We start from the raw sequence: 27,050 nt of genomic DNA, 5'->3' as shown, positions 1-27,050 counted from the left end.
AGAACTCACTGTCTTTTTTTCAGGTGACTGAAATGTTGAGAATTACTCATGAATGGCTGGCCAGAACAGATGGGTGAATTCAAATAAGTTCATTTTCTTTGCGTGCTAATAACAACAGGAGTTTGGTTCCACCTACATTTTATTTTGTTTTGCTGCAATGTGGGGAAGATGCTGGGATGTTATGAAATTATGAAAATCCCACTGTACCTAGACATTCAGGAGTGTGTTATTCATCATCACCTCGGTGTTCGCTTACGGTTCTGCCCACATGCTTTCGCAGCCAATGTTTGTCTCCCTTGGTAATACGAAGAGGTGGCTACTTAGATATTGGGTGTTAGCTCAGACTCTTCATGCCACAGGTGAATACATACTGAATCCTGCAAAAGCAAGGGGTACAAAGGGGAGACTTGCTCTCTGCAATAGATCTGATGCATGCAAGGTTGCTTTCTAATTGGTTTCCTTTTGGTAACTAGTTTACTGTTTTCTTTGTGTGCTGAAATGGAGTATCTTGTAGAAAAGCAGTATGTTTATTTTCCAGTCCTTCAAAGAGGTTAATTGGAATTGCACACAGCTTTGAACATTGGAAGGAAGGAAGTTGTGAGAGGGGCTATGGTGTTGGTGGGTTATTGGTTGGTCTGGGAGATCTTTTAATGTGGAGGGAACACTTGTATATTGACTATGTCAGGTCAATCAGAAGACTGTTACTAGTAGTTGTGTGTGTTTGTGGTAGTTACTGCAGCACCCTGTTGTCCGAGTCGTTGCCTAAACGCGTTGCGATTGCCAGTCTCCTGGATAGTGTACGTAAATGGAAAAAGGAAGGGGAAAGGGGTGGGATGTGTGTGCTCAGTGATTGTTGCAATGGTGATGAGTGTCACGTTAATGCTATTGTTGTTATTACGATTATGAGTTTAAGTGGGGAATAAGAAACCTAAGGGAAGACAATAAGGATTGAGGGGATGGTAAAGCTCAGAGGATAGATAACATGTGACAAGTAAAGAAATGTGGAAGGGAGGGGGAGAGAGGGTATTTGAGTGCATAGGAGCCCAGTAGGTTTAAAGGGGGCATGCATCAAAACGATAGGAAGGTCATTGATGTCTGTGGTGCCTGGGGTTTCCTACATTGTTACTTCTGCAATTTCAGTTTCTGCTGTCTACGATCCCCAGCTGCTTCCTACCTGTGCTATCTTTTCACACCTGTATGGTGGAAGAGCGGCACACCACCAATCTCATTATCTTAGGGTGAAGTCCCATTGCTTTGGCACTTGTTTGACCCTTCACTGAGTTAATTCAACTTGCTCATCCCACAGAAAGTTGTTCATTTTAGCACATTCGAGTCGGTGTTGAATCAGCGTGGTACGGTTTTTGGCAAACACTGGTGAAATGGGAGGAAAGGAGTATTCTGCATATTGTGGGGGAGGAGGCATGAATAGGATCTTCTCCACTAGCATATGGTTAGATGTTAAATCCTCTAAAGGCATAATACGTAACTTCATCCTGAGAGTGTCTCCCCTGTGCAAATCTAGATATGGGATGTGCTGTAGTGAAATGAATTTTATTTTATCTTACAATTTCTGGAGCAACGGTCCATAAAAAGTAGATATATTTAATCAAATGAGTTCGCAATAGCTTCCATTCTTTTCTATCACTGGTTTTCTGACAGAAGCTTTTTTCTACCCAGTTAACATATGTATTCTGTCCTTTGGTCTTGAGACTATCTTTGGAGACTTAGGAAACCCAGCAATGCAATCCTTCTTAATGATTTCCCTGTGATTTCAGTCCCATGCTGACAGTATGTCATGTCTCTCTTGGAGACATTTTGTGTTATAATGAAAAGGTTGGCTTGTCAGCTCAGAAATACCAAGTCCCGGGTCTATTCACAGATCTAGTGTGGCACGCTTGGACCAAGGCATCCCTGGACTGGCATGTCCATATGCTTTATCTCTTCTGTGTCTGTTAAGCAAGAGGAACATGGGGTAAGAAATCAGTGTGCCAAAATAAGTGTACTGGAAATTCAGCTAGATTGGGGGGTAAAACTTGCAGTGATATGTCTGCTCTTCTTTTGGAGCTTAAGTTTTTTTGGGGTTTTGATTCAATCTGTCTTCCAGTGTAATTATTTAAAAAATAAAAAGCTATTAGAGATGTTTAAGCTTTCTTAAAACTTGTTGGTTATGCTTTCTGTATTAACAGCTAGGGCAAAGGTTGGCGGTCTGTGTTACAGAACTAGTGATAACATCTCTCTGTCCAAGTAGTTAATGGTATTAGTACATCTTTAAATTATTTTTCCAGTGGACGTAATTGTTCTAGCCTTCATGGGTCATCAGTAAGCTTTAGTTTTTCAAGCATGTTTCTTCCAAATGCAATTCCATTTCTTAAGGCTAGACTGAGGAATTGATAATTTTCCAAGCTTTTCTACCTCTGCTGTGGGAATCTATTGACTTAAGATATCGCTTATTTCAGACCAGAAGCCATCATGGAAAGCTCCCCAGGATATTTGAGAGGCATGCATTGGTCTTCTACTGTTGATACAGAGAAATTTGCAAGACTGCTCTTAACTTACTTGACTAACCATACCAACCATTTCTCCATGTCCTAGTTGCCTGTGTCACAAGATACTGTCAGTTAAATACTTTCCTTCTGCTTCAGCGAAACGTTTATTTATGTGGCCTGGAAAAATAAGTGAACAAATATAAAGCGGAGAAAGGAATTAGTCATCGGAGTCTAATTCTTATCCTTTGGAAAAGCAGTGAGCCAAGTTATCCCGACTTTGCTTAAAGAATTAGATCATACATTTCCTTGTGTGGATGTACAGAAAGCAATTCAGAATTAAAGCTGTCTCAACAGACTTGACTCCTGATCCTCTACAAGGATCCTCATCCTACTCTCACTTAAATAAGCCAGCTCAGTCTTATTCTAGATGTACCTGAAGTGCTGATGGTTGGCAGAAGAGATGGTCAAGATACTTCTCTTACTTGGCAATAATGTGAATAATGATATGGTGAATGCATTAGATTGTGAAATCACCTCTTCTGTATGCAGATGCCAGCAGCACTTAAGATAATCCAGTTGTTTTTTCCCCACTTCTGAATTGGGAATGAATACTAGAGGGAAGGCTGCCTTATGTTTTGCTGATGAGTGGTAGTTTGATTAGAATGACTGTGAATGTCCCCCTCATTGCAGGGTCAAGTATGTTCCCCAGTATGACTGACCAATCCTATAGGTCTTCTCTGTTTATTTTTCCTTCTGTTGCTAGTTACCATCACACTGGAGCTTTTAATGAGGTGATAAATTCCAGATGCTAGAACCTGAATGTTTCTAATCCTCTCCTTTCCAGGCTCTGTGGCATGTTTATAAAGCAGCTCAAATGTTTTTGAGTATGAGTGGTAAGCACGTGTCCAAAGCAATGGAAATACCATGGCTGATGTCACTGGGTCAGTGAAGTAGTCGCTCACAGGGAGGGCGTTGGCTGACGTAGAGGGAGAAAAGAGTTTTGATGTTTTCCGGTACTAAGTTAACGTTATTTCAGCTCATGCTGTTGGATTGTTGTCTATTGAATTTTTTAATAATGTGATATTCTAAAAGAAGCAGTGAGGAAGATATTAACTCTGATTAGAGAATCAGAGGATAACTCAAGTGAGAAGGCTCTCAGGAGACCTCCAGTCTAGCCTCCTGCTCAGAGCAGGGTCAGCCATGAGGTCAGACCGGGTTGCTCAGGGCTTTAAGACCAGTTAGGTCTTGGGAAAACTCCAAGGAAGAAGATGGCACAACCTCTCCAGGCAACGTGCTCTGCTACCTGGCTGTCCTCATGGTGGATAAGTTTTTCCACATACCAGATCAGAACCTCTTTTTGTTTCAGTCTGTTGTCATCCCACCCTGAACCACTAGGAGGATCCTGGCTCCATCTGCTTAGTAACCTTCTCCTGGGTACTGGCAGGCTGCTCTTGAGTCCCTCTGAAGCCATTTCTTCCCTAGGCTGAACAAGCCCAAGTCCCTCAACCTCTCCTCATAGGGTAAGTGCCCCAGCCCCTGACTATCTTGGTGGCCCTTTGCTGAGCTCGCTCCCGTTGATCAATTTCATTCTTTTTACTGATGCCAAAACCAAATGTGGTATTTTAGATGTGGTCTAACAAGTGCTCAGCAAAAGGTGGCAGTTACTTCCCTTGATCCACTGGCTCGGCGTCTGTTGACACAGTCGAGGATGCTGTTGGCCTTTATTGCTGTCATGGCACACTGCTGACTCATGTTCAGCTTGCTGTCTACCGTGACCCCTAGAGCCTTTTCAGCAGAGCTGCTCCACAGCCAGCAAGATGTTTATCTGTCCCACAGGCAAGACTTTGCATTTGTTTTTGTTGAGTTTCATGAGGTTCCTGTCAGGCCATTCCTCCAACCAGTCTAGGTCTTTGAGTGGCAGCCCTGCCCTTGAGCTCATTGTCTGACCCCCAGTTTGGTGCCATCTCCAAACTTGGTGAGAGTATTCTATCACCAATTTCAACAACACGCTTGTCAACAGGACAGGTCCAGACCTCTGTGGTACTACCAGCAATTACTTCATACTCTCTAGGGAGAGTGTGACCCATTGACCACTGCCCTCCGGGCCCCACCATCCAACCGGTTTTTTTTTTACCCATCTAGCTGTCCGCTTGTCCAGACCATAATGTCTGAACTTGGGTACAAGAATATTGTGGAAGACAGTGTGGAAAGCCTTGCTGAAGTTGAGGTAGATGACATCATCTGCTCTCAGCTTGTCCACAGATACCATCCACTGCCAGCGTAGCGGGAGAAACTCTTCTTGCTGCACTTGTCCCTTGCAAGTATCAGTTGTAGGTGAGGTTTGGCTTTCCTGACGTTGCACGTACTTGAGTATGTGGTGATTTCTAAACTCCTCCTTTGTAGCCTGTGCCTGCTTCCACCTCCTGAACACTGACTTTTTGCATTGGAGCTCAGCCATGGGTTCCCTATATAAGTATGTTTTGACTAGTCACTGTTGTGCTACTAGGTGAAAGACCTCCAGAAAGAAACATGGAAACTTTCTCTGGAAGAAAATGCTACCATTGCTGCTTCCAAATGTGTGAAGAACAGAAGAAACATAGGGGCGTGCCATCTTGTAGCCTCTTCTAATTCCTGTTATCTGAAGCAGGACCTGAATTAATGTTAAAAGCATGTGCAGATGGAAGTGCTGTATTTTTGGGCTAATATGTTTCTGCCGTAGAAAGCAGTGTACTACACAGAGCAGACAGCTGCATGTGTACACATTTATGTTGATTAAATCTGTTTAATTTTTCATTTAGAATTAGTGTAAGAACATTAATGTAAACCTAAACAAGCAGTGTTTGTTATTATTCTTCACATTTAAAACATGTTCCTGCCCTACATGGGAATGGTAGATTCTTTTTCTTATTTTGGAGAAGAATGCTGATTGTATTCTGTTTGTGGTTTTTCACCATTTTTGAAATAAATTTCCTGTGCATTTCCACACACTTCTCTTCCTTTGCAGATTACATTTTATTGTATTATCACACAGTTGTATTCATTTGGGTTTTGAATGTAAGTCCTTATGTGCCTGGTGGTCAGTCTATAATAATAATATTTCGCATTACCAAGAACCTGCAAAACATTCTGAGCTGAAAACAATAAAAAGCGATTTTTCTCTCGCTGTTATTCAGATAGCTTAGAGAGCACTTCCATCACTGTGTGTACAAGAGGCTGGGAAACCCCCCCAGTCTAGACACAGGGCATGTTGCATGATGGGAGCTACTTTCTGTGCTCTACATCCTGTTGTGTTTACTGCTTTTAATTAAGTTGGCTTTCCTGATGATACACTTAGCTTTCCCATTGCAATTACAGCCGTGTGAAGTGTCAGCAGGTGTGTGCTTAGGGCAGTAATCTAGCTGTTGATTTATTCTTCCATTTGATTTGAAGCCAGCACGGAGGAGGGAGAGGGGGGGCAGCGTAATAGTTTTGCACGCTTCCAGGCACCTTGAATGGCTGGCACCGTACAGAAACGGAGACCTGGATTCAGGCCAGGGCCACCAGTTCAGCAGCGAGCAGCCACAGGAAGGGCCTGTTCGCATACGTAGTTCAACGCAAGAACGTAAGTGCGCAGTTTGTAGCGTGAAGGAAGACAGCAGTAATTATCAGACCATCTGTGTATAAAGGCAACAAAAACCCACCACCATTGCTTGGTCCTCTGTGGCCTTAAACAATAAGGGTACAAAACATCACAACTAGCTTCAATAGTCTGTGCCCTTAAGGTGGCATATTCCTTGCTTCAAGTAAGGGACTAGATTCGCTTGATGTTGATGGATCTGTTGAGGTTGTAGTCCCAACTGCTGTAATCACCCACCCGCTAGATGCCTTGCCAAACACTTGAATTTGCTTCAATGGATCAGTTGTCTGATGCGTAACCTGGGGAGAATTAGGTTACCAAATTAACAACGAACTCAACTTGCTAGGAGTGAGTCTTGAGGAGGGGAGAGGGGATTTAATATTTCAGCCTTCACAGGCAATCAAGCAGGTGACTGACCTAATTTGAGATTTGAAGCTCTGAATGACTTTGGAGCTGGAGGCTGACCAGGCATAGGCAGCCTATTCTGAGAGAGGAGAGGAGGGAGGAGAGGGGGGCAGACCCTGTCTGCTCTGGCTGAGGTGGAGGAGGGAACCCAGTCCCACCCCCTCTCTCATTTCCAGAGGATGCAACAACCACAGTTGTGGCTTATCATGAGTTTTTCCTGTTGGGGCTGTTTGACTTAAAATATTCATCAGAGCGTTAACTCCTCCGTGTCCTGGGCAAGAACCCTAATCTGAGGCTGAGAAGCAATTTCTTCTGGCTTCCTGTCGGTGGGACAGGAAGGCTTGTACCTGGTTTGAGCTCCAGGGGACAGTATCAAGGAGCACTTGACCCCAAAGTCATCTTGAAGCTTCTAACCCTTTCTGGATACGGAGACCCTGTGAAAGACTTGGTGGCACTTAACTGTCGGCCATTAGTACCTATGTCCTTCTCTGTGCGTGATCCTGCACTGGCTTGGTGAAGAAAAAAGATTTGCTATGCATTAGTATGTTAAATTCGGGCAGATAGCAAATTCACGGACACCCATCGCCCCCTGCCAGCAGATTGCTTATGATCTCCCAAAGCAGCAATTAGATGCAGTAGGACTGCTCGCCCTCTGGGAGCAGCTTGAGATAGGAAGAGCTAATCGTGTGTTTAATAAGGGGCCTGATGATTAACCAGAAGTCCTCATTCCTTTTGGTATAAGAAATTTACAGTTCCACCTCCAGAAAGTTAAAACTCATCATACCGATTGTCTATGGCTTACTTTTGCCAGAGCCTTAAGTTATGCTGTCTCTCCGCTTTGTTCTGCAAAAGAAAGGCCTGCAGCCTGTGTTGAAAAATGGCAACTTAAGGTGCCGTATACTGCCGCTGGACAAAATTCTTGGTAGGTTCTGCCACAGGAGGAGCAGAGAAAACTTCTATATGGGTATGTGCTGGCCAGAAAGCCATGTGGTGAGGCTTGCTGCCTTTACAGACAACAAGGGGAGTCTCTCTGTAGGGTGGCTTTCCTCTTGGGGTCTGAGAAGAGAGGGCTGGGGTTATGGCAAGCCATTGGGTAGCAGAAGGTTTGTAGAAGGGTCAGTTTGATAGGATCAGCTGAGCAAATACTTCTCATCCCATCAGAAGTGGGGGAGGATTTACCATATTCTGCTGAGTTCTTGCACACAGAGGGTGTTCATAGGCTCTTCACCTAAAGAGTAATTGAGAAATAATCCATTTTCACCTGTTGGCTGCTCTTGTTTTTCACATCTGTGTGAAGGACAGGAGCCAAGTCTCTTGTCTCGTTGTAGGAGATTTTAGCTGTGTCAAAGCAGACAGGAATCTCATCTGAGCAAATATTGTTTCTGTCCCTGTTGTTTCTGCTCTGTAGAAAAAATGACCTGACAGCCCCTTCCCTCCTTTTTGCCTTATGTTTTCTTATGTAGTTAAGGGCTGAGTGATTTATCAAGTACCTGGGTAACTACATCTCTAGTGCTCTCCTGGGTACCAGCGGCAGCGTTTCTTTGTGGAACAGATGTTCCACTTGAGGTCATGGCTGCATTCGTCTATGAAGCAGTTATATTTCTTATATATATAATTATATATTCGCCAAAATCAGACCTTCATTTTACAAGGCACTGTTCTTGCATGCGCTATGGGATGACCTTTGCTATGTAGAAAGAAAAGGAGATAAATGCCTTTGGGTGCTGAGAACCTATGACTGCAGGTAACTGTGGTGGAGTTGTGTCCCTGCTGAAAATTAGGCCATGTAGGCAGACGTGCCAAGGAGGCGCAACCAGCTCTAAGACCAAGGCTGGAAGACAGATGTTGCCTATCACTCTGCTCCACCAGCCAAAGACCTTGCCTTGTGTTAGTGCTCCTCAAGCATCTAAGTGAATGTCGATGGAGGGATGTGGCCTTTGTGTTGCAGTGTCTTTCTGGAGAGAGATTAAACCACTTCGGGACTCAGAAATAGTTACTCTAGGTGGGACTCCGGAGTGCAGAGTTGGACTCTGTGTTTTGATTTCCATATTCGTTGGGGTGCTGTGGCAAAATAGATTCCTTGGAGTAACCTCTCCACCATGCTTGTAGCGTTAAGCTCCTCCACTTGTCTGGTGGTCTTCCCCATGTATGCAGCCAATAACCTGGGTCTTTCCTTGCATAGCAGTACAGGCAATGGCTTTGCTTTGAAAACTGCCTTTTATTGAAGGATGCAAATGCACATACAGAATGATCTGAAATGAATTAATCAATGGTGAAATAAACTTGGTAGAAAAATAACTCCCTCTGTTTCAGTTACTTGCTACACCTTCTATTGATCCTCTTCATCATTGCTCATCCTTCAGCTCTAATTCTGGGTCTTGTGGCAGCGTAGTCCTGTTGAACTCAGTGCTTTACTCCTCATTCATAGCACAGCCAAGACTCTGAGCTTCATCAGAATTGTTTCTCCTAGCCACTTTGTGGCGGTTGCCTGCTTTGTTTTGCTTTTGGTTTCGTGACTTGTTTGATTTTTCTCTGTTCAGCATCACTGTATCCTGGCAGCTGAGTTCCAAGCAGATTAAATACTTTTTTTTTTTTTTTTTTTTTTTTTTTTTTTTTTTTACTTTTTGTCCTAGAACAAATACATACATATGCGCACTTCAGCTGTCTGCCTTCATCTGTTCAGTGGTAGCAGACCTGAGCCTTCTGGCTTTGAGGACTCAGCATTGAGTCTGCTTGGGGGTGGCCTGGTCTTCAGCGGTCCATCCCTTGAGTTCTTGTGAGCACTTGTGGTTCTCCTTCTGCTCGTTTGCCTGGGCCAGTATTAGGACCACAGCTGGGGCTTCCTTAGCTTCATCTGATGCTACTAGCCATCCCCCCAAAATCTTTCTCTTCTGTTCTTAGTTTTGATCTGTTGCTACACCCTCCTTTACTGGACTTCCTGGCTCCCTTTGGTTCCCTCCCATTTAAAAAACTGCCGGTGCTTCTTGTATTCCAGTGAATCCCGGTTTGCTTCATAGACCTTACATGCAGCAATCATTTAACCTCTCACTGGCATGCAGCCTTTTTTGGAATCAAAGTCATGCTTGTCTACAGGACACTGGTTAGAAATCATGCAGTTTACTGTGTCTTGTTGTTGTGGGCGTTTTGTTGTTTTCTTTCACCCTCCCATCCTCTGTCCCTGTGTCTACAGTACGGTTTCTGCCACTACATGTGGATTAACAATTTATATTTTGTTTCACTCTTCCAAAAGACGTTGCTAATTAAACATCTTAAATGTTAAAGCAGGTTTTGGCACACACTGCAAACAGTCTAGAGAGGAAACCTAAGAACACTGCAGCCTGCATTTCAAAGGGATAGTGTTGATGGGGAATACCCACGTTGGGTGAGGACAGGGAATGTTGTCAGAGCACTATGGCTATACAGTCTGCTGAAAACTGTAATCCTTGCTTTACCTCTTTAATTTCTCCAGTTTTCAGCAAGTGCCTATCAGGGAATTATTTTTAGATGCAGTTCTTTCCTGCAGCAGCTCTGCTAAGGAAGGACTTGTTCAGCTGCGTAGATGCAGGTATAAATGGAAAAGAGCTTCTGGACCATTTCATTGAGCAGTTATTATCCACAGAACACATGCAAGTACAGGGTTTGTTTGTGGGGCTTGGGTCATACCGTATACCCTTATGTGAAACTTTTTGTGCTTTGCTTGTCCATTAAGGAAAGAAGTTCAGTGTCATGATTTAAGTATGATCCCATACAAAAAGCTTGTCTCTGTGATCTGCCACGCAGCGTAACTTTGATCTCTGACACAGCAGTTCCCTGGTGGGCTAGCAGTACAAGTCGTTGGACATGCAGATGCATTCATTTCACTGTACTGAATTATGAATGAAAAGATGTACCTTCTAAATGATAAATCACATTGCAGACAGTTTTTAAGAGAGACACTGTGCTTGGTGAAGTTGCAGATTAGCCAAGTAACTAATGGGTCATGTCTTATCCTACATAATGGGTTAAATTTTGATCTATAAAACAAGCGTTGCCCTAGGGAAATGCAGTTCTCGTTGATGTGTGAAAGAGGAAAATTGGCTTTAGAAATGTCTTCTGTAGGAGACGGGCTCAGTCCAGTTCAGATCGATAGTAAAGCTCGTTCTTCTTCAGCTGGCACTGGGCGCAACCAGTCCTTTGCTGTTAAGCAGAGCCAAAGCAGAAGTATAATTTAAAGGATATGTATATCAATTCAATAAATACATGTGTGTGTGCTTAATTGTTTTTTTCTGAACAGGGTCTTAATTCTGTCGGGATTTGCTGTCAGGCAATAAGAGATGGTACCTCAAAGACTGATTATACTTAAGCTTGTGTGTTACTCCATTAATGAGCTGATTTTATTGTCGCCTTTTGCCTGCTAATAAATACGGCTTTTGTAAGTAAGTTAATTTTCTTGTAATTGGGATCAATGTTGGCAGAAGTGGTATTGTTTTTTTGTAGCTCATTGAATCCAGAACAAGAGATCAGCAGAGCTTCTGCTGACGGCAGTATCAGCAAATGGGCTGTTTGTTCTTCCAGTCTTTTTTGGTGCTGCTGGGGAATACAAACAGCAGGTTGTTATTGTGGTATCATCCTTGATTCCCGGCACCTACATACAGGTACCTGGGTCCCTACTCGCAGGCATGCAAAATCAAGCGCCCATTTGGTTTTATGGGTAAAAAGTGAAAGGGTTGCTAGTGTTGGATCTCAAAGGGATTTCCCCTCAAGTCATGATACTGATTTAGCTTCACGGATCCACCCAGCAAAGGCAGTGCTTAGCCTTGGATGAGTTGCCTCGGAAAGCTTACTGGCCGTTGTAAAATGGAGCTTGTCTAAACACAGCCGTAGTGAGAGACTCCTCTAGCCTTTGCATCATCATTTTCAGCCATTTGAAAGTGCAATCGTCCGTGTAGGGGATGAAACTTCTCTTTGATGGCCTGTTTGTTTGCCATTCAGTGGTCTCAGGAGCTTCATAAACATTTGGCAGTTGAGCCTTACTGTCTTCCAGCTGGTACTTTAGTCCTTTTTTGCAGAAAGAAAAGCTGAGCCACTGAGGCTTAAAAAATGGTGCTGACTTGCAGCCTAGACACTTTGGAGATTAAAAATAAAAAGTAAATTCAGGTACTACGCTCACTGGACAGATGCTGTTTTAATTTTGGTGGTTTGAACGACCATAATTATATATTTTAAAATAGCCTTTTCCCATCTCTTCTAGCTCTGGAGAAAACAGATGCAAAATAAGCGAGGCAAGGGTGGGCACGAGGGAGGTGTACGTGCAGCCTCTCTGGGCCCTCTGTTTTAGTTTTAACTTTTAATACAAGTTCAGCGCTTGGGGCTTGATCTGGGAAATGGCTTTGGGGCCAGAGGCCTTCCTGGTGCATCTGCTCCCCGTCGCGCATGTGGTCAGGTGTAGGTGTCTGGGCTGACAGAGCCAGTGTGTGGAGGCAGAGATAAAGACTGCTCACATCCCTAAAATCCTTCTATAATTTGGTCTTAATTGCCTCAAGAAAGGCTGCAAGAGAGCAGCCCCCCAGTGATGCTGGGAACTCATTCCCTTTCTTTCATGGATGTGAATGTGGCTCTTTTAAAACGTGGAGCAGCAGGAATGGGTGGGAAGCCTTTTCATTTGCTAGCACAGGTTGCCCACAAAGGAAGAGACCGATGTTCAGTTGCCACCTCCACCTCCTTCCTTCTAGATTTACGGGCTCTCTTTCCTGGCCCTGGCTCTGCTTTTCTGGCCTGACAAGCCTTAAAAAGGCCTTGCTGTGCAGCGTCAGCGGAAGGAGCAAGTGCCCATCAACATGGATGAGGTGCTCCAATCACGAGTGTGTTAAAGAGCAAAAGGGGTATTGCGACCACTGTTTTAACAGAAGGTAGCAGCTGCCACCCTGTTTCATGAGGGGCCTGATCCTGTCCGTGCATTTAACGTATGTCTTGAAAGCTCCTGTTGGGTTGATCCACTTGGGGAGCATGGAGGGATGCTTAATGTCTTGGTCCTGATGGGACTCAAGTTAATGCTGACTTGCTAAGTCTTGTTAGTAGTTTTGTGAGATCTGGTAGCTTTGAGTAGGAGCAGTTGTTAGGGTCCTGGCAAGCTTTAAAGAAGAAAGGTTGCACATTGGGATGCTTTCAGGTTCAGGGATGGCAAAGTGGGTGTTTTGTCTTTTGGCATGAGCAACTTACTGTGCTTGAGTCTCAGACTGGGTGCCTGAGTATATTAATGGGCCTTGCTGTGCTGATCATGTCAGACCCTCTGGCTTGCTTAAAAAAATCCTGCCTACTTGTCATCAGAAGAGCATGTAATGGTTTTCACTTGCAAAACAACTGATTATTGTTGTTTTGCATAGAGCATCCTCCTCTGGCCCCAGTTAGAGGCTGAAGCCTGTGTGACTTGATGTATTTTGTGAGTGAAGGCTTGTTAATCGAGCGTGTAAAGGTGTAATTGTCTGTACAATTATCCAATCGATTTTTTTTTTAGCTTTGCGTACAAATATGGGAGCACAGTCATGCAGTTGGGCAAATTTTCCAAAACCAGATGCTTAATTAAATCTGTGCATTGAGCATACAGATGTGAACACCCTTAAAAAGATTGATCCGGTTGTGGTAACCTCCTCTTTTCTTTTGGTATGCGGTTATGCTAATCTGAATGTTTTCATACGAGTCCGTCACATACGATAGTTTCTGTGTCACCTCTGTCCTTTTTCCTACTAAATATATTTGATTGGTGTGGGAAATGGCAGTTACCATAGAAATTGTTCAGAGGTAGCTGTTAACGTATGTGCTAGCTTTTAGTGAAATGGTACCTTGTGCTTACAGTGGTTGGTGCTATAATACCTTTAAAACGGTTCTATTCCATATGAAATACTAATTTTAAATGTGAGGGGTTTTTTTAGAGGAAAGCCTACGCAAATAATGGGAGTTGTTAGCAGTTGCAGTCCAGTGCAACTTCTGAGAAGCAAAAAAATGCCATTAAATTTGCAAATAATGGTACGCTTGAAGTTTTCTCTGCACTCAGTGGTCTCTCTGCTTGGAAGCTGCCAATTTGCAAAGAATGAGTGATCTGGCAGTTTTGACCTTGCAATTCTTGTTTGATGCAGTGAATAAAACCTCTAATGGCTCATGTTTGAGGTCTGCAGTGTTCATTTACTGTGAAAGAAAACACAGCAATACTGCTTTTCTTTATAACGTGTCATTTTATATAGGCTTAAACAGTACGGTCAGTCTTTTTGAGGTGGCTTTAAAAGAAGTATATAGGAAGGTAGTTTCAATAACATGCAAAAACCTCCTGAATAGTGGTAGAGCTGTGCCATGGATGTGTACATGTGATTGACGGCTTTATCCAGCCGAGGGTAGTCTGGGCTTATTCATAGACCCACAGAATGGTTTGGGTTGGAAAGGTCCTTTAAAGATGATCTAATCCAGCCCTCCTGCCATGGGCAGGGACATCTTTCACTAGATCAGGTTGCTCAAAGCCCCGTCCAGCCTTACCTTGAACACTTCCAGGAGGCTTTGCCTGCCTGGCTCATGGTGATGTTGTAAATAACGCATCGGGCAGGGGTGCGAACGGCGTCAGAGTTGGGGATGCTGTTTTGGTCTGAGTGACAGCCACTCCCCTAACGCCCTTTTCTCTTTCTTTCTCTGCAGATGTCGCTCCTATGAGGATTGCTGTGGTTCAAGATGCTGTGTAAGAGCTCTCTCTATCCAGCGACTATGGTATTTTTGGTAGGTCAGGGCACCTGGGAATTTTGTTTGTCCTGTTCTTGTCTTGTTTGTAGGACTTAAATCAGGGTATTGCCAGCCCTAGTATTTTAAAGTAAAGTAGGTACAAGTATGCAGTAATGTATATGTTTACATATAAATGCAAGGACTTTGGGTTTTTGTTTATAAAATTCTCCTGATGTAGTGAGAAAACACTGGAAAAGGAGGTTCCTTGTGTCAGGTTGACCTTTCCTGCTTCTGCATCCTGCTGGTCTGTACAGGCAGCGGTCCCACTTTTATCCAAAATTGCTGAATTCCTTACGCCAGTCCCAACTACTACCATGCGGCAGCGTATGTCCATTTTTGTTGGGCACTCAGTTTTAAAAGAGGATTGTATAAGGAGGATTGTGCATTTAGGCAGGGGTTAAGACATTCTTGCCAGCCGAATTGAGGCTTCAATTAAAAAGGAAGAGAAGTACATTTATGACTATGAGGATTTCACTGGAGATGACAGCAAGGGAAAAGAAGGCAGAAAGATTTGAGCTTGTGAAACCAGCAGCTCAGTAATCTGGATAAAGCTTAAACTAATCACTGTTATATGCATAATGAAAAAATAAGGTAAATTTGTTTTGGAGAGGAATTTAAGAAAGCACCTGAATAAAACTTTCTCATTACAGTAGAGCAAAAGCTCTCCTAGAAAACCTGATTTCAGGTGTTTTAATGTAGAATTTGAAGACCGTTTAAAAAAAAAAACAGCCTTCAAAATTGAAACGAATAAACACCGAAAAACAGAAGCCTGATATATACTATAATACTGAGATTTCCCGAAGCTGACTGTGGGATTTCACTGTGCAATCCTTTCTGATATAACTGAAGAGCTCTGCATCTCAATCCCTGGGGTGACGTCGTAAATCTCTGTTTTTCTGTTCAGAAGAAATCCTTTGCAGGAACGCTGCCAAAAGGGAATGTATTAATATTGGCTCGGGGAAACAGGACCACCTTCTGCTCTCCTTTCCACTGTAGAAACAAGTACAGAATTTGACCCTTTGCATGAAATACCTCTCGCTGCCATGCAGCGTCACGCTCTTCCTCTCAGGCACCTGGGAATGTTCCGGAGGAGATAAGCATGGTGTGTAAGCTTGCCTCTGGCCAACTTCAGTGGCCTCTGGCCAACTTCCATCCTTTCCAAAAGAGCACAGTCGTCATTGTCTTCCAGTAAAGGGCCCTGAAGTGAAGTGGCAATTACAGGCAGAAGAACCATTTGGTTTTACGGGAGCTTGCATCAGTCACTACCATGCCTGATAACTAATCAGGGAAACACAGTGAAAGCCACTGTCTGAAGAACAAAATCTTCTGACGTGCCCTCGCTGCATGTGCCTGTTTCCACAGCACCAGGGCGAGGGAATGATGAGGACAGTTTAGTCAGGTCGGAAAAGGAGCCAAGAGGAGAAGAACTGAAGCAAAATAATGCTCTTTTCCTTGAGAATGTATATTCCATCTAGGAAGCACAAAGCAAACCTTGTCCTCTTCAGTGCTGAATGCTTCAGTCTTCTGGCTTGAGCTTAAATGCCAGCTACCATATTTCCCATGGGAGACAAAATTACAGTGTTGAGTAATTTAAGACCATCTAAGAATCTTCTTTTAAGGGCAACTGCAGAATAGTATACTTCTTTGTCCCACACAAACCTCCTGGCCAGCCTCGATGCTGTAAGCGTGAGGCTTGGGTGCAAGATTCGCAGTTTGAAACTGTACTGACCTGGAATTTCAGTTCAGCATCCCGGTGGCAAAGGTCAGGTATGAACCTGAACTTTCCAAAAGTTCAACAGCATTTTAGTTTCAGACTTGTATTTTACATGCCGGAAAAGATCGGACAATAGTACTAATCACTCAAGATGTCCGTAATATATCCATAAGTGCCCCGTGAGTGCTATCTCAAATGACATAGACCTGCTCTCAAGAGACAGCCTATTTAAGAAACCCTGATAAAAGTCACAGGCTGATGATTGCTAGATGACACTCTTGTTTCTCTCAGTGGACAGGCTGGGTTTGAGAGCTGCCTGAATGCGGGTGGGTTTTGACTTCCCGCTTCTCTTCACCTAGGTTCCTTTTGATGATGGGAGTTTTGTTCTGTTGCGGAGCTGGTTTCTTTATCCGAAGGCGGATGTACCCTCCTCCACTAGTAGAAGAACCTACTTTTAACGTGTCTTACACCAGACAACCAGTCAACGCTGCATCAGGTCAGAGACTGCTCATTAAACAAGTTTCACTAATTCCTTACATTTGCCAAGGCATTTTAAAAGGGTGGGGTTGAGGGTTTTGTTTGTTTGGTTTTTGGAAACTGTGGGATTTGGGCAAGGGATTGCACCACACTAAACCATGCAGCCACCTCCTGTGGTGAGTGAAGTCTTCTGCCTTTCAAATAGCATAATTCAGCTGCAGTGTACAGAAGTGATTTTGAAACCCAGGATGACAGGACTTTCAGTTCCCTTCTGTTGTGGTTCCTAATATCTTTACAGCTGTGTGTCCATGTATGGAAGGAGGCTAGCAAGCTCTCACTTTGCAGCATAGACAAAATGATAGATATCTGAAAGGAACAGTGACATGAAGAAAGAGTTTTAAATACAGTTGATAACATCTGGCAGAGGTGAAGGAAAGCCTAACATTTTTCTTCCTCAGTCTGGCTATCTTGCAAGTCGTCTCTCTTTGATTTGCCTTCCGTGCTCTGTGCTACAGTTTTTCTGCAGCAAAGTGGTCCTTCTCCCCTTGTTAGTCGGATTGCGCTCTCTCTGGTCAGTAATAGCTGTGAACATCAGGAGGATCTACCTAGTGATGGCTCCTCTGGCAATACTGCTTTCTAAGTTTCTTATTTCTTCCCCTCTGGCTGTTAGATAGTCCCAGTTGGGAGAATCCAGCAAAATAAGACTCACCTGTAAGCAGATGATGTTTGTGCCTTATGGAAGCATTTTAAATCCAGCTGTCTCCAGTTGGAAGACTTCTGCAGTGCTGAGATTATATCTGAGTGCACACTCAGGTGCTTGTCTTCTCCCTGCCTCAGCAAGGCCAAACTGAGACGTTTTTAACCGTTTTTGGAATTGGCAATTTGTTTTTGTTTCATACTGGCTTGGAAGTGGAAATACAACTGAATACTTTGTAATGAGAAGGGGGATCTCTGAAAATTTGGTGCCTCAAACCTCTCCATCAAAAATCGTCTTCTGAACCACTACATCTCTGTGCAGTACTGTGACTGCATCAAGACAGCCTCATTAGAAAAGTGTCCTAAACCCCTGTCTAGCTAGCGGTGACTACGAGCGTTGTGCAGAGATGCAGCATTCAGGCTCTCTCCCCTGTCATGCCTGCTATTGCACACCCGCATGCCTTGTGCAGACTTTGGAAATGCTCTTTCTTGCATCCTTAAGCATGAACCCATAGACATGCATTTGCCCCCTCTCTCTCACAGGTCTAAATGGATAAAAAGATGTTACAGACACAAACTAACATTTTATTCACCCTTTTTTTTTTTTTCAAATCCTACGGGGATTTTTAGGGCTTCCATTCCGCATCTTTTTTTCTGCTTGACTGAACAAACATTTCCACAGAGAGTGTTTATTTTTCAGCAGTGGGGAGGGAGCCAAACTAACTAAACTGTATTTTTAAGCCTGAAAAATAACCTCAAGATTATGTGCACAGGGAGCATTTTTGGCTGGATTGGCGAATACCGGATTTAATTTTAGAGCATGGTTTTAGTTTTTCATGGAACGCAAATATAAAATAAGCACAAACCCTTTGGTGACCTGCTTATGCCACCTGCTTCCAGACTGTTATTACTGTTTCTTAAAGCTTTGGGCTCTGAGCTAACCCCACCACATTTTTTTTTTTCTACTATTCTAGGAATATTCAACAGCAAAAGCAATGGGAATTACTCATCAACCAAGTTCACATTTTCCTCTAGCTCCTCTTCCAGATTTGGTAGCAGTAGCCAGTTCACGGTTGAGGTGGAGCCCCTGACACGTGGCTCCTTGCCCATCTCCCTCCTTCCTTGCAGGGATAACGGCGGCATCTTCTGCCATCCCAGCAGCAGCCTGGAGGTGGGAGTGCTTTTTCTGTGGGCCTGACTGGGAAAATGGATTCAACACCTCACCTACAAACAGCAGTTTGCAGACCTGGTGGTGTCTTTCACTTTAGGTCTGGCCTACATAGCCCCAAACTGGCAGTTCAGGTGCTAGAAAAGGTTGGGTCCCTTTGTAGACACTTAACAAATACTTACTGAGCTCATCCCACAAGGAAGTTGATATTCAGATGATGTTTTCTGCTGGGTTTAATGAACTGAAAAAATATCTCAAAAGTGTCCACACTTGCCCCCCCTGAAATTCAATAATAATACTCGGAAGTTTTAATGAAAACAGTTGTTTTCCTAAGGAGCAAGCTGCTGTGAGCTATCTCAACCTCTCTCATTTCCACATGCAGATGGAAACTGCAGAAATGCAGAGCTGGGCAGGATTTAACTTTCAAACCAAAATGCTTAAGAAAAAGGTTACAGAAGAGGGTATTAGCTCAAACTTCGGAGAGATAGGACTCAGCTCCCGTTCCCAGCCTGGCTGTCCCGCAGCCGTGCGCTGATGGTATGCATGGAAGCAGAACAAGGGCTTCTCGTCGCTATGGCAAAGGAAGAGAGGCTGCAGAGCAGCCCTCTTCGCTCAGACAAGCAAAAGGAAAAAATATTGTGGTGGTGTGTTAAAAATTATTGTGTTGTTAAAAAGGAAATGGCTGTGTTCCCGATCTGCTTTCCATCCTCTTTGCTCCCAAGTGTCCAAACAAAGCTCCGTAGGCAGACACGCCAGGCTCTGGGACAGTTTCCATCCCTGTGCCTTATGGCTTGACCCATCTGATTTAATATCGTAAGGGCACGTTTTTGGGTTCGGTACGTAGCTCCTTCCTGAATGCTTGAAGTACTAAAGGATGCTTAAAGCTCCAAGAAGCCTGTATTCCTTCAGTGGCAATACCGAGTCCTAGTGTCACTAAGCCACGGAAAGGAAGGATTGAGTGGAAAATCCCTTAGAAGCTGTGTCATTATAGGAAAAACAGACTAGCACCAAAGGAGGAAACCCTGTTGGTCAGCCATGATTTTTTATTTTTTTCAGTCCAACTTTATTTAAATAGACAAAGAGAAGAAAACTAATTTACATCTTGAGATAGAGACAACCTGTGACTTTAGTTGGTGGAATTGCATTAAGTCGTCCTCTGCCACCCGCTGTGATGTCTGCGGAGGGATACACGCCACCTTTGTTGTTTCTCATGGCAGCAGTCTCTGTTACTCCTCATGTGTCACGGCTAAGGAATTTTGCGTTTGATCGTACGTTTCCTTTCCTTGTCCCTGCAGGCTCCAACATCATTTCCTAAACTTAATCTGTGCAAAGCAATCTTGTCCCATTGTGCTAGCCAGCCACAATTGGCTTCAACTTGGGTTTTTGCTTCATACGTGTTTACTCCTTAGCTGTATTGTGCCTTGAAGGGAAATTATCTATTTGAGATGCACTCTGGCATACAAGCAGATCCAGTGCATTACAAAATAACCTGTGAAGTCCTCTTGTAAGACTTGATACCTGAGTCAGGGCTGCAGTGGAAACCCCTTTGTCCATCTGGGATCCCACGCCTTTCCTCTCTGCAGGCACGGCAGCTTTTCTGTCTGGGGAACTGAGCAGGGCTCGCTGTTTGGGCAGCGGTGCCCTTTGTTTCACTAAATGATTTCCATTGCATGTGAAATTGAAACATTTTGGTGAAATCTCAAGAAGTGAATGTAGTCCTGCCAGCCTGGGTTTTCTCTGGAATGGGAGACAGGTGGCTCCTTGTCCTTGCTCTGATGAACACTTTAAGAAAACTTGTCCGAGCGTACAGAGCAGAAGCCCTGGAAGAGCACGACTGCTGCCAGATGCTTTTGCTGTTGTTGATACCTTTTCTCTCCTTTTCTTTTTTCAGGGTCACAACAACCTGGAGTGCCGTATTACACAGATCCAGGTGGACCTGTGATGAATCCCATGGCTATGGCTTTCCACGTCCAGCCCAATTCCCCACAAGGAAACCCGGTTTACCCACCCCCACCTTCCTACTGCAACACACCACCTCCCCCTTACGAGCAGGTGGTGAAATCCTCCACGTGAGGACTCTGGCTCTCTGACCTGACTGTGTGAGAAGAAGGTGCCATTGCAAAATGACCGAGATGGAGGGCATCCACCCTTTTGAACACTTGCTAGTTCTCCAAGTCCTCTCTCCCTCCCTTCCCTGCACCTTTCCTCATTAAAGTTACTTGCAAAGGGGTGATTTTTAAATTTTTTTTCTTTTTTTTTTTCTTTTAGTAGAAGTGGATTTTTTCTTTGTCTTCAAAATGAGAGAAGTTGTCTTTGTAATGCTTTTAATGGAAACCTATATTTAAAACCTCTATGTCTTTCTCTTTATTTATTGTTTGTTTCAATCATAGATTTAATTGCATTGTGGCAGGTTGCTGATAGCAGCTCTTTCTTTATACAACCCCAGAGTGATGTGCACTCTCATAAAACCCCATAGCAGAAATGCCCTCATCTAAGGGAAATGAGGGGGAAAGAGGGTAGAAGTAGAAGAGGCAGGGCAATGCTTTTACCAGAAATGGTGGCCACCAACTTTTCCATTTTTGTTTTTCTTGTAAGGCTTGATTCTGATGCACAACAGAGAGATGCTGTGATAGAAGCCTGTGAGTGACTGGAGCACCAGCCTTAGTCGAGTTGTTATGGCAGGGGCTTTGCCAAATGCCCTAGAAAACAGGGATTCCTTACTTTCAGTGATGCATCTAAAAGCAGAAGCCCAGGACTTGAGTGTTTCGTGGCTAGCACCTGGACTCTGCCTGTCTGATTGGCATCCTGACTCCCCTTGTTTTGCCAATGATGAGACTGTATGAAACAGATGATGACCTAAATGTCAGTAGTGAGAGGAAGGTGTTATCACCTCAGAGCTACTTGTGCTTGTGCCTCTCAACAGAAAGGTTAGAAACACTGAAATACGTGGGTAAAAGTTTTCTTCCCTAAATTGGAAAATAATTACAGTAAGAAGGAATGGGTGCACAAGTCCAGGTTTGCTTCCTTTGACACTGATGGGAGTTTTGTCGCTGAGAAATAGTAGCTTTCATTATGGTCTTACTGCTGCCGCAAGTACCAAGTAGAGCTGTCATCTCCAGGTGACTGGTCTGTAAAGCTGCTCTCCTCTCTAGGTCAGGCAAATAAATAAGTTTTGGGGACTAGTGCTTAAGAGCAGTTCCTTGACCTGATGTGCAGATGGTCTGGCTTTCAATGACTCTTAGCTCTTCATGTGTTTTGCTGCGAGTGGCCCCAGGATTCCCAGTTCACCATCTCGTGCTCGTGGCCGACTCTCTTGAGTGACCACAAGTCAACACCTTCCAGAGCCCCTTTCCCTGTGAGGGCTCTCACACCGATCTGTGTCTAGCAAAAACGTGAAGCTGCTCTGAGACATGACTGTATACTAATGGGACCTTCTCCCTCCGTGCCTGCTCAGAGCCACGTCACTAACGAGTGACAAAAAGAAGATGCCATCGGCTTGTACTGCTGAAGGACCTGCAGAAGCAGCATAGCTGAGGTTAGGAGTCCGATACGGTCCTTTGGGTACCAGGTGAATGCTTACTCACTGCCAATACGCCGACTGCTCCTGTGTCGCTCCAGCCAGGGCACTGAGGTCACCGAGGTGGTTTGGAGTAATCTGAAGACCTGCGTTGCACAGGGAGCCAAAGCTTTATTGTGCTGTTAACGCATGCCAGTGGCTTGTGAGAACTTGTTCCTAGGCGGCAAGCTGGATTTGCAGAACTGGCAGAAAAGAGCATCCCTTTTATTATGAACATGAGTCTCTGACAGAAAAACCATTAAGGGTCACTGTTTCTAAAAGCTGCTGGTGGAGTTAGTCATCTGGAGCAGCGCTAGCTTTTGAGGAGCTCATTCCCACAGACCTGACTTGGGTGATGTTGTAACTAAGGCCTTCCCGCAATAAGCGACAAAGCAAAGTACTTTTCTGTGTGCAGTGTAGGCTCACGGGATGCTTAGGATAGCAAAAAAGTACGTTTTATATGTGATTACTAGGTTCATCTGCACACCACAACTGTATGTATTTTCTAAATCAGTGTGCACTCGAGGTTTGAAGCTGCGCATGTCACTGAACATGGTTGTGTACACGTGACAGTTGTTTAAAAGCAAATCCAACCTTTCTTCTTCTACCAATAGAAATGCCAACAGACCTCATGTTAATAGATAGATAGATGTTGTTAAGTCCTGTTATATTACAAAATGTTTCTATGACAGCTGGCATTTTCCTGGACACACTGAATAGAAGCCTTTTATACTGAATTCTTACGCTGCACATTGAAATTCAACTTCTGGTGAAGTTTTCCTGAAGTCTGGCTCGTTTATTTGCTAGTGTTGATGGACGACGCTACCTCTTACAACTCGTGCACTCCTCTGCTAGCAAACTTGCTTGGTCTTCTCTTGAAAACACAGCACCCTTGTGGGCATCCATATGAATTACTTGCAAACTGTTTACATGCCTTTCCTCTTGTTGCCTCACTTTTGGAATTTTTGGGGTTTCTGTTATTGTTTTTCCCTTTTTTCCCCTTAGTTTAAAAAAAAAAAAGTAGTGGGGAGAAAGAAGGGAGAAGCCCTGTAACTTTCGGCAGGGTGGTATCAACAATATGAAGTTGTTGCTCGGGAGTGTACATCATTGCACGTTTTGCAAGGTTGGGCTGGAGGATGGATGGAGCAGAAGTAGGTCTTTCTGCAGTCTTGGGGGCTGCTCTTGCTCATAAAACTTGTGCAGGCTTTCTTTTGAAATGCATTTTATTAAAGTAAGATTGGCTGTTGCCGTACCTCTAGACCTCTTCATTGCTCTTTCCTGAGCTCTATGTTTAAAAAGTTCTTTGTATTACTGAGGAAGGAGTGGGGCCTCTGTGTGCGGAGGAGGCCGGTCTAATGCCACCGAGAGATTTGTACTCGACAGCACTTTAGCAAGCCAGATGTGAAGCACGGGCTACAGGCGTGCCACTGGAAAAGATAGCGTTACTTCTCACCAGCAGGCAGTGACGACAGGTCAGATCTGCCATCCCACAGGTGAAGGAAAACATCTCCCAACAGGATTTTACTTGGCAGTAGTGATGCCCTAGGAGCTGCCAGCTGCTCCAGCTTCGCTAATGCGAACTTCCCCGCAGTGTGTTGATGCCGTATCCATTGGGATTCCCGTTTCAGATTCTCCAGGTGCCGCTATTGTGTCCTCTCTCAAACACAACAGAGATTTTGGTGCCTCACTGACAAGGCAGGGTGGTGTTTCGACTGCAAAATAAGGTTGGTGCTGGTGGCTGGGTGCCCTGGGGATGTGTGGGGCACTCCCCTGCCCCTTCCTGGGGGTACGGGCCTGAGTCCTTGCCTGCCTTTGCGATCTCGCCATCTGCATCAGGAATCTGATTTAACGTGGTGGGGATCAGTCTCCTGGTTCTCGCAGAGGCATTTGATATGGGGGGGTTTAAATGCCTTGAACAGGGTTTGGGCAGAATGGAGCTGCTTAAGCCGAGCCACTGAGCCGGGGGGGGGAGGCCGGGGGGGAGCCAGGAACATAAATGATACCCCTTTGAGGTCCTTTCTTCAGCTGTGCATCCTCAAAATGTGTCTGATGAGGTACCTCTGAGGCAGTGATGGGGAGGAACATGCCTAGGTGGGTGGGGAAACCTTTGAGGTCGCTGCTGCTGTGACCCTGGCAGAAATGGGAATGAGACCGGGGTCAGACCCTTTCTGCCACAATGAAATCTTCAACTTGAGAGAAAAGGCACTACCAGAGACTCTTGGCACACCTTGCCCGTAGCTCTGGTGTGGCCAGTCCTTCATGCATCCAAGGCTTGTGCAACAAGCCCAGGCTGCACCGTGGGATGGGGAGGGAATCTGCCCTTTCGGTGGCTGGGCAGTTTATTTTTCAGCCAGAGGTTTCCCTGTCAGTCCTGTCTCAGTGAAGAACAGCAAAGGTTATGCACGACTGGATGTGCTCTGCTCTCTTTCCTCCCTGGGGATCATGCAGGGAGGGAATGAGCAGAGGTCTGTCTTTATTATAGACTTGTAAGGATCCTTGGGTGCAGTTTGTGCCTCCAGGTGTGCTATCATCAGATTTGTCTCTGGTGGTATTCCTGAGATGCTAGCTCTCAACAGGGCGTCGGCCATCTCCTCATGCCACAAACCTTCCCAGCCACAGGTGTTTTCAGAGCCACGGACCTGGCCACATTTCTGAGCAGGTTCCAGCTGCTAGTTCTTCTTCCACCATTGCTGGTGAGAGCAAATTGCCCTGTTTGCTTCCCGTCCTGCCAGCTGGCTTCTCACCGGTAGGTAGCTGCTGTGACCAACACACCACCCCCTGCCTCCTGAGGAGCTCTTCAGCTGCCCTGCCTCCATCCCACCAGCCGCTGTCTCCCAGGCCAGGGTGCTGCAGGCTGTGGACTCTGCTCCCCAGGTGGAGGGAATAGTTTATTTCTCAAGTGTTTTTCAAGTCATTAATTGGACCAGTCTGGCTACAGATACCAGAACACCTTGAGATTTGTTTTTGGATTATGTTAAATCCATTGGCTGCCTGATGAGTGCTAAGGGTAAATGCTTGGGACAGACGTATCCCGACTCCTCCACACCCTAGAAATGCACCTCTGGCGGAACAGACCTTCTTAAATCTTGGTTTAGGGGGGCAGGCCGAGGGTGAGGAGGGCGGGCAGGCCTCCCCTTGCCTCTGTCATGCGTGTGAGCCACCCTGCCACCGGCTGTAGCCACGAAGCCCCGGCAGCAGGGGATAGATGCGGGCGGTGCCAGGCGGCTGGTCATGAGCTGCCGGTCGAACGCATTGCAGACTGGGAGGTGCACAAATGCTCAGCTTGATGGGTTTGGGCAGAAAAAAAATCACTGCCAGCCCCTGAACAGCTGTCCTTGCCTCCTGCAGCCCCGTATCGCGTGGTGGCAGTGGAGGGCCGGCAGGGTGGCTGGTGCAGAAAGCGCGGGCAGTCTGGGGTACGTGCTGCACCAGGGAGATTGTCTGTTTGAGGGGGTGGGATGTGGGTGACCTGGTGGGTGGCAGATGGGTGGGTGTGAGCCAGCACTAAGGGACAGAAATGATCTGGCTTCCATCAGTAAAGGCACGAAGTGACACAGCCTGAGAACTTGCTGGTTAGCGTTGCGTGTGATGCTCCCACATCTGTGGTGAGCTCCGGGGTTTATGCAGGCGTTGGTTATCAGCCTGGTTTGCTGGTGGGTTGCTGTGGTGTGAGTGGGGAGGAGAGGAAGAATACTCTTGTAATACCATCTTCCTCTCACTAGCTACTGTCAGGAGTAACCAGGGGTGCAGAGTGACTCCACGATCATGGGACCAGCCTCGCAGCTGCTCTCTGTCCTGCCTGTCCCAGGACGCTTTGCAAATTACTTTCCTTCAGCTTCTGCCCCGTCGTATGCTCCACACGTCTCCTTTCAGCCCTGCAGCGGAGAGTGATGTCTCATTCAAGATGATCCCCCCCGACCCCAGGAGATGCTTTTGTCCCAGGAACGTAAGGTTTCTTCCCATAAGGTGCCTTCCCTCCAAGGTGCTGCCTTACATGCTATTGAGGGAAGGCTCCATATTAATGGGTGAATTAAGTTCATTGCAGTCTAAGGGTTCATGAAGTTTTGCTGCTGCTTCTTCGGCCTTCCAGCAAGTCCGCAGCCCTGGCACTCGCTGTCAGGCCCAGGGCACCCAAGACCCCCCTGCCGAGGTGTGGGCGAGGGAACCCGTCACGGCAGGGCTGTGGGGCTGAAGCCACTAACGTCGCACAATCTTACTCAGGGCTGTTCTTGCGCCTGTCCTCCGCCTCCTTCTCCCTGGTGTGACTGGGTGCCCCGTGGCTCGCAGGAGAGGGGCAAACGTCACCCGCCGCATCCCGCAGCGCCTTCCATGCCTCCCAGTAATTAGCGGGCTGACGCATCAGTTGTGCTGCAAATAGGCCCTGGATGGAGGAGGAGGGTACCAACCCTGCCTTTTCTGTTTGGGGCTGCCACACAGCTGGGCCTGGGTTGCATTATCACTTTGGGAAAAGATAATGTAGTGACAAGCTTTTTTGTTTTGCGGGCGGGTTTTTTTTCCTTTTCTTGAAAGCCCTGTGACAGCTTACACTGCTGTGAAAACCAACAGCTGGGACTACGTTTTCCAACAAGCTCTTCAGACTATGTGAAGAAGCAAAGGCGGTATTGCTCTTTCTTCCCTACTTAAACAAACAAAAAACCCAACGCCCAAACCCTCAGATGGGTTGGTTTTATATGCATATACGCCAGAAGCCACTTTTTGGCACACGGGTCAGCCAAGAAGATAAAACACCTTGTCAGATAGCGGAGCCTTACTTTTTTTTTTCCTTGTCTAACTAATGCATCCCTTGCTAATTCAGCAGGCGAGAGAAATGGGCCAGGATGTCTTTGCAGGCCCCGCGGCTGTGGGAGCCCTCCCCTCCAATTCCCTGTCACCGGGGCATAGAGCCGCCTCCTGGGATTTTACAATTGTTTGCACTCTTTGACAGGGAAACCCCTACAGAGACCCCAGGCAGGGGAAGATCCGGCATAAGGCAGATTCTACAAAACAACTGCTAGATGATAACGCTATTAAAGACCGGCAGCCACCGTCCCAGGCTGCTGGGTGCTGCAAGCTGAAGGGGACAGCAAAGAAAGCAGAGGGAACAGTGGCAAGTTAAGCAGCCCTCCGACCCCAGCCCCTGCAGGTGGAGGTAGCTCCTTAGCTGCGCCTATGTGTTATTTTGGCTTTACGTA

The 27,050-nt window shown here is 45.5% G+C and overlaps 1 protein-coding gene across 1 annotated transcript in view; it reads left to right on the top strand.

Moving 5' to 3' along the window:
- The window catches only part of VOPP1 (VOPP1 WW domain binding protein), a 65,062-nt gene extending 44,358 nt beyond the window's left edge, over positions 1 to 20,704 (top strand). Inside the window, exons 3-5 of the mRNA XM_082337790.1 lie at positions 14,167 to 14,244; positions 16,321 to 16,457; positions 20,194 to 20,704. Of these exons, the coding sequence (XP_082193916.1) occupies positions 14,167 to 14,244; positions 16,321 to 16,457; positions 20,194 to 20,375 (397 nt within the window). The 3' untranslated portion in view covers positions 20,376 to 20,704. The remainder of the gene's footprint in view (positions 1 to 14,166; positions 14,245 to 16,320; positions 16,458 to 20,193) is intronic.
- The last annotated feature ends 6,346 nt before the right edge of the window (positions 20,705 to 27,050 follow it).

This window comes from Platalea leucorodia (genome assembly GCF_965183815.1).
Source record: "Platalea leucorodia genome assembly, chromosome: 1".
Taxonomy (NCBI): domain Eukaryota; kingdom Metazoa; phylum Chordata; class Aves; order Pelecaniformes; family Threskiornithidae; genus Platalea; species Platalea leucorodia.
Note: the sequence above shows the minus strand (reverse complement) of the source record. Positions and strands in the feature narration are given on the sequence as shown.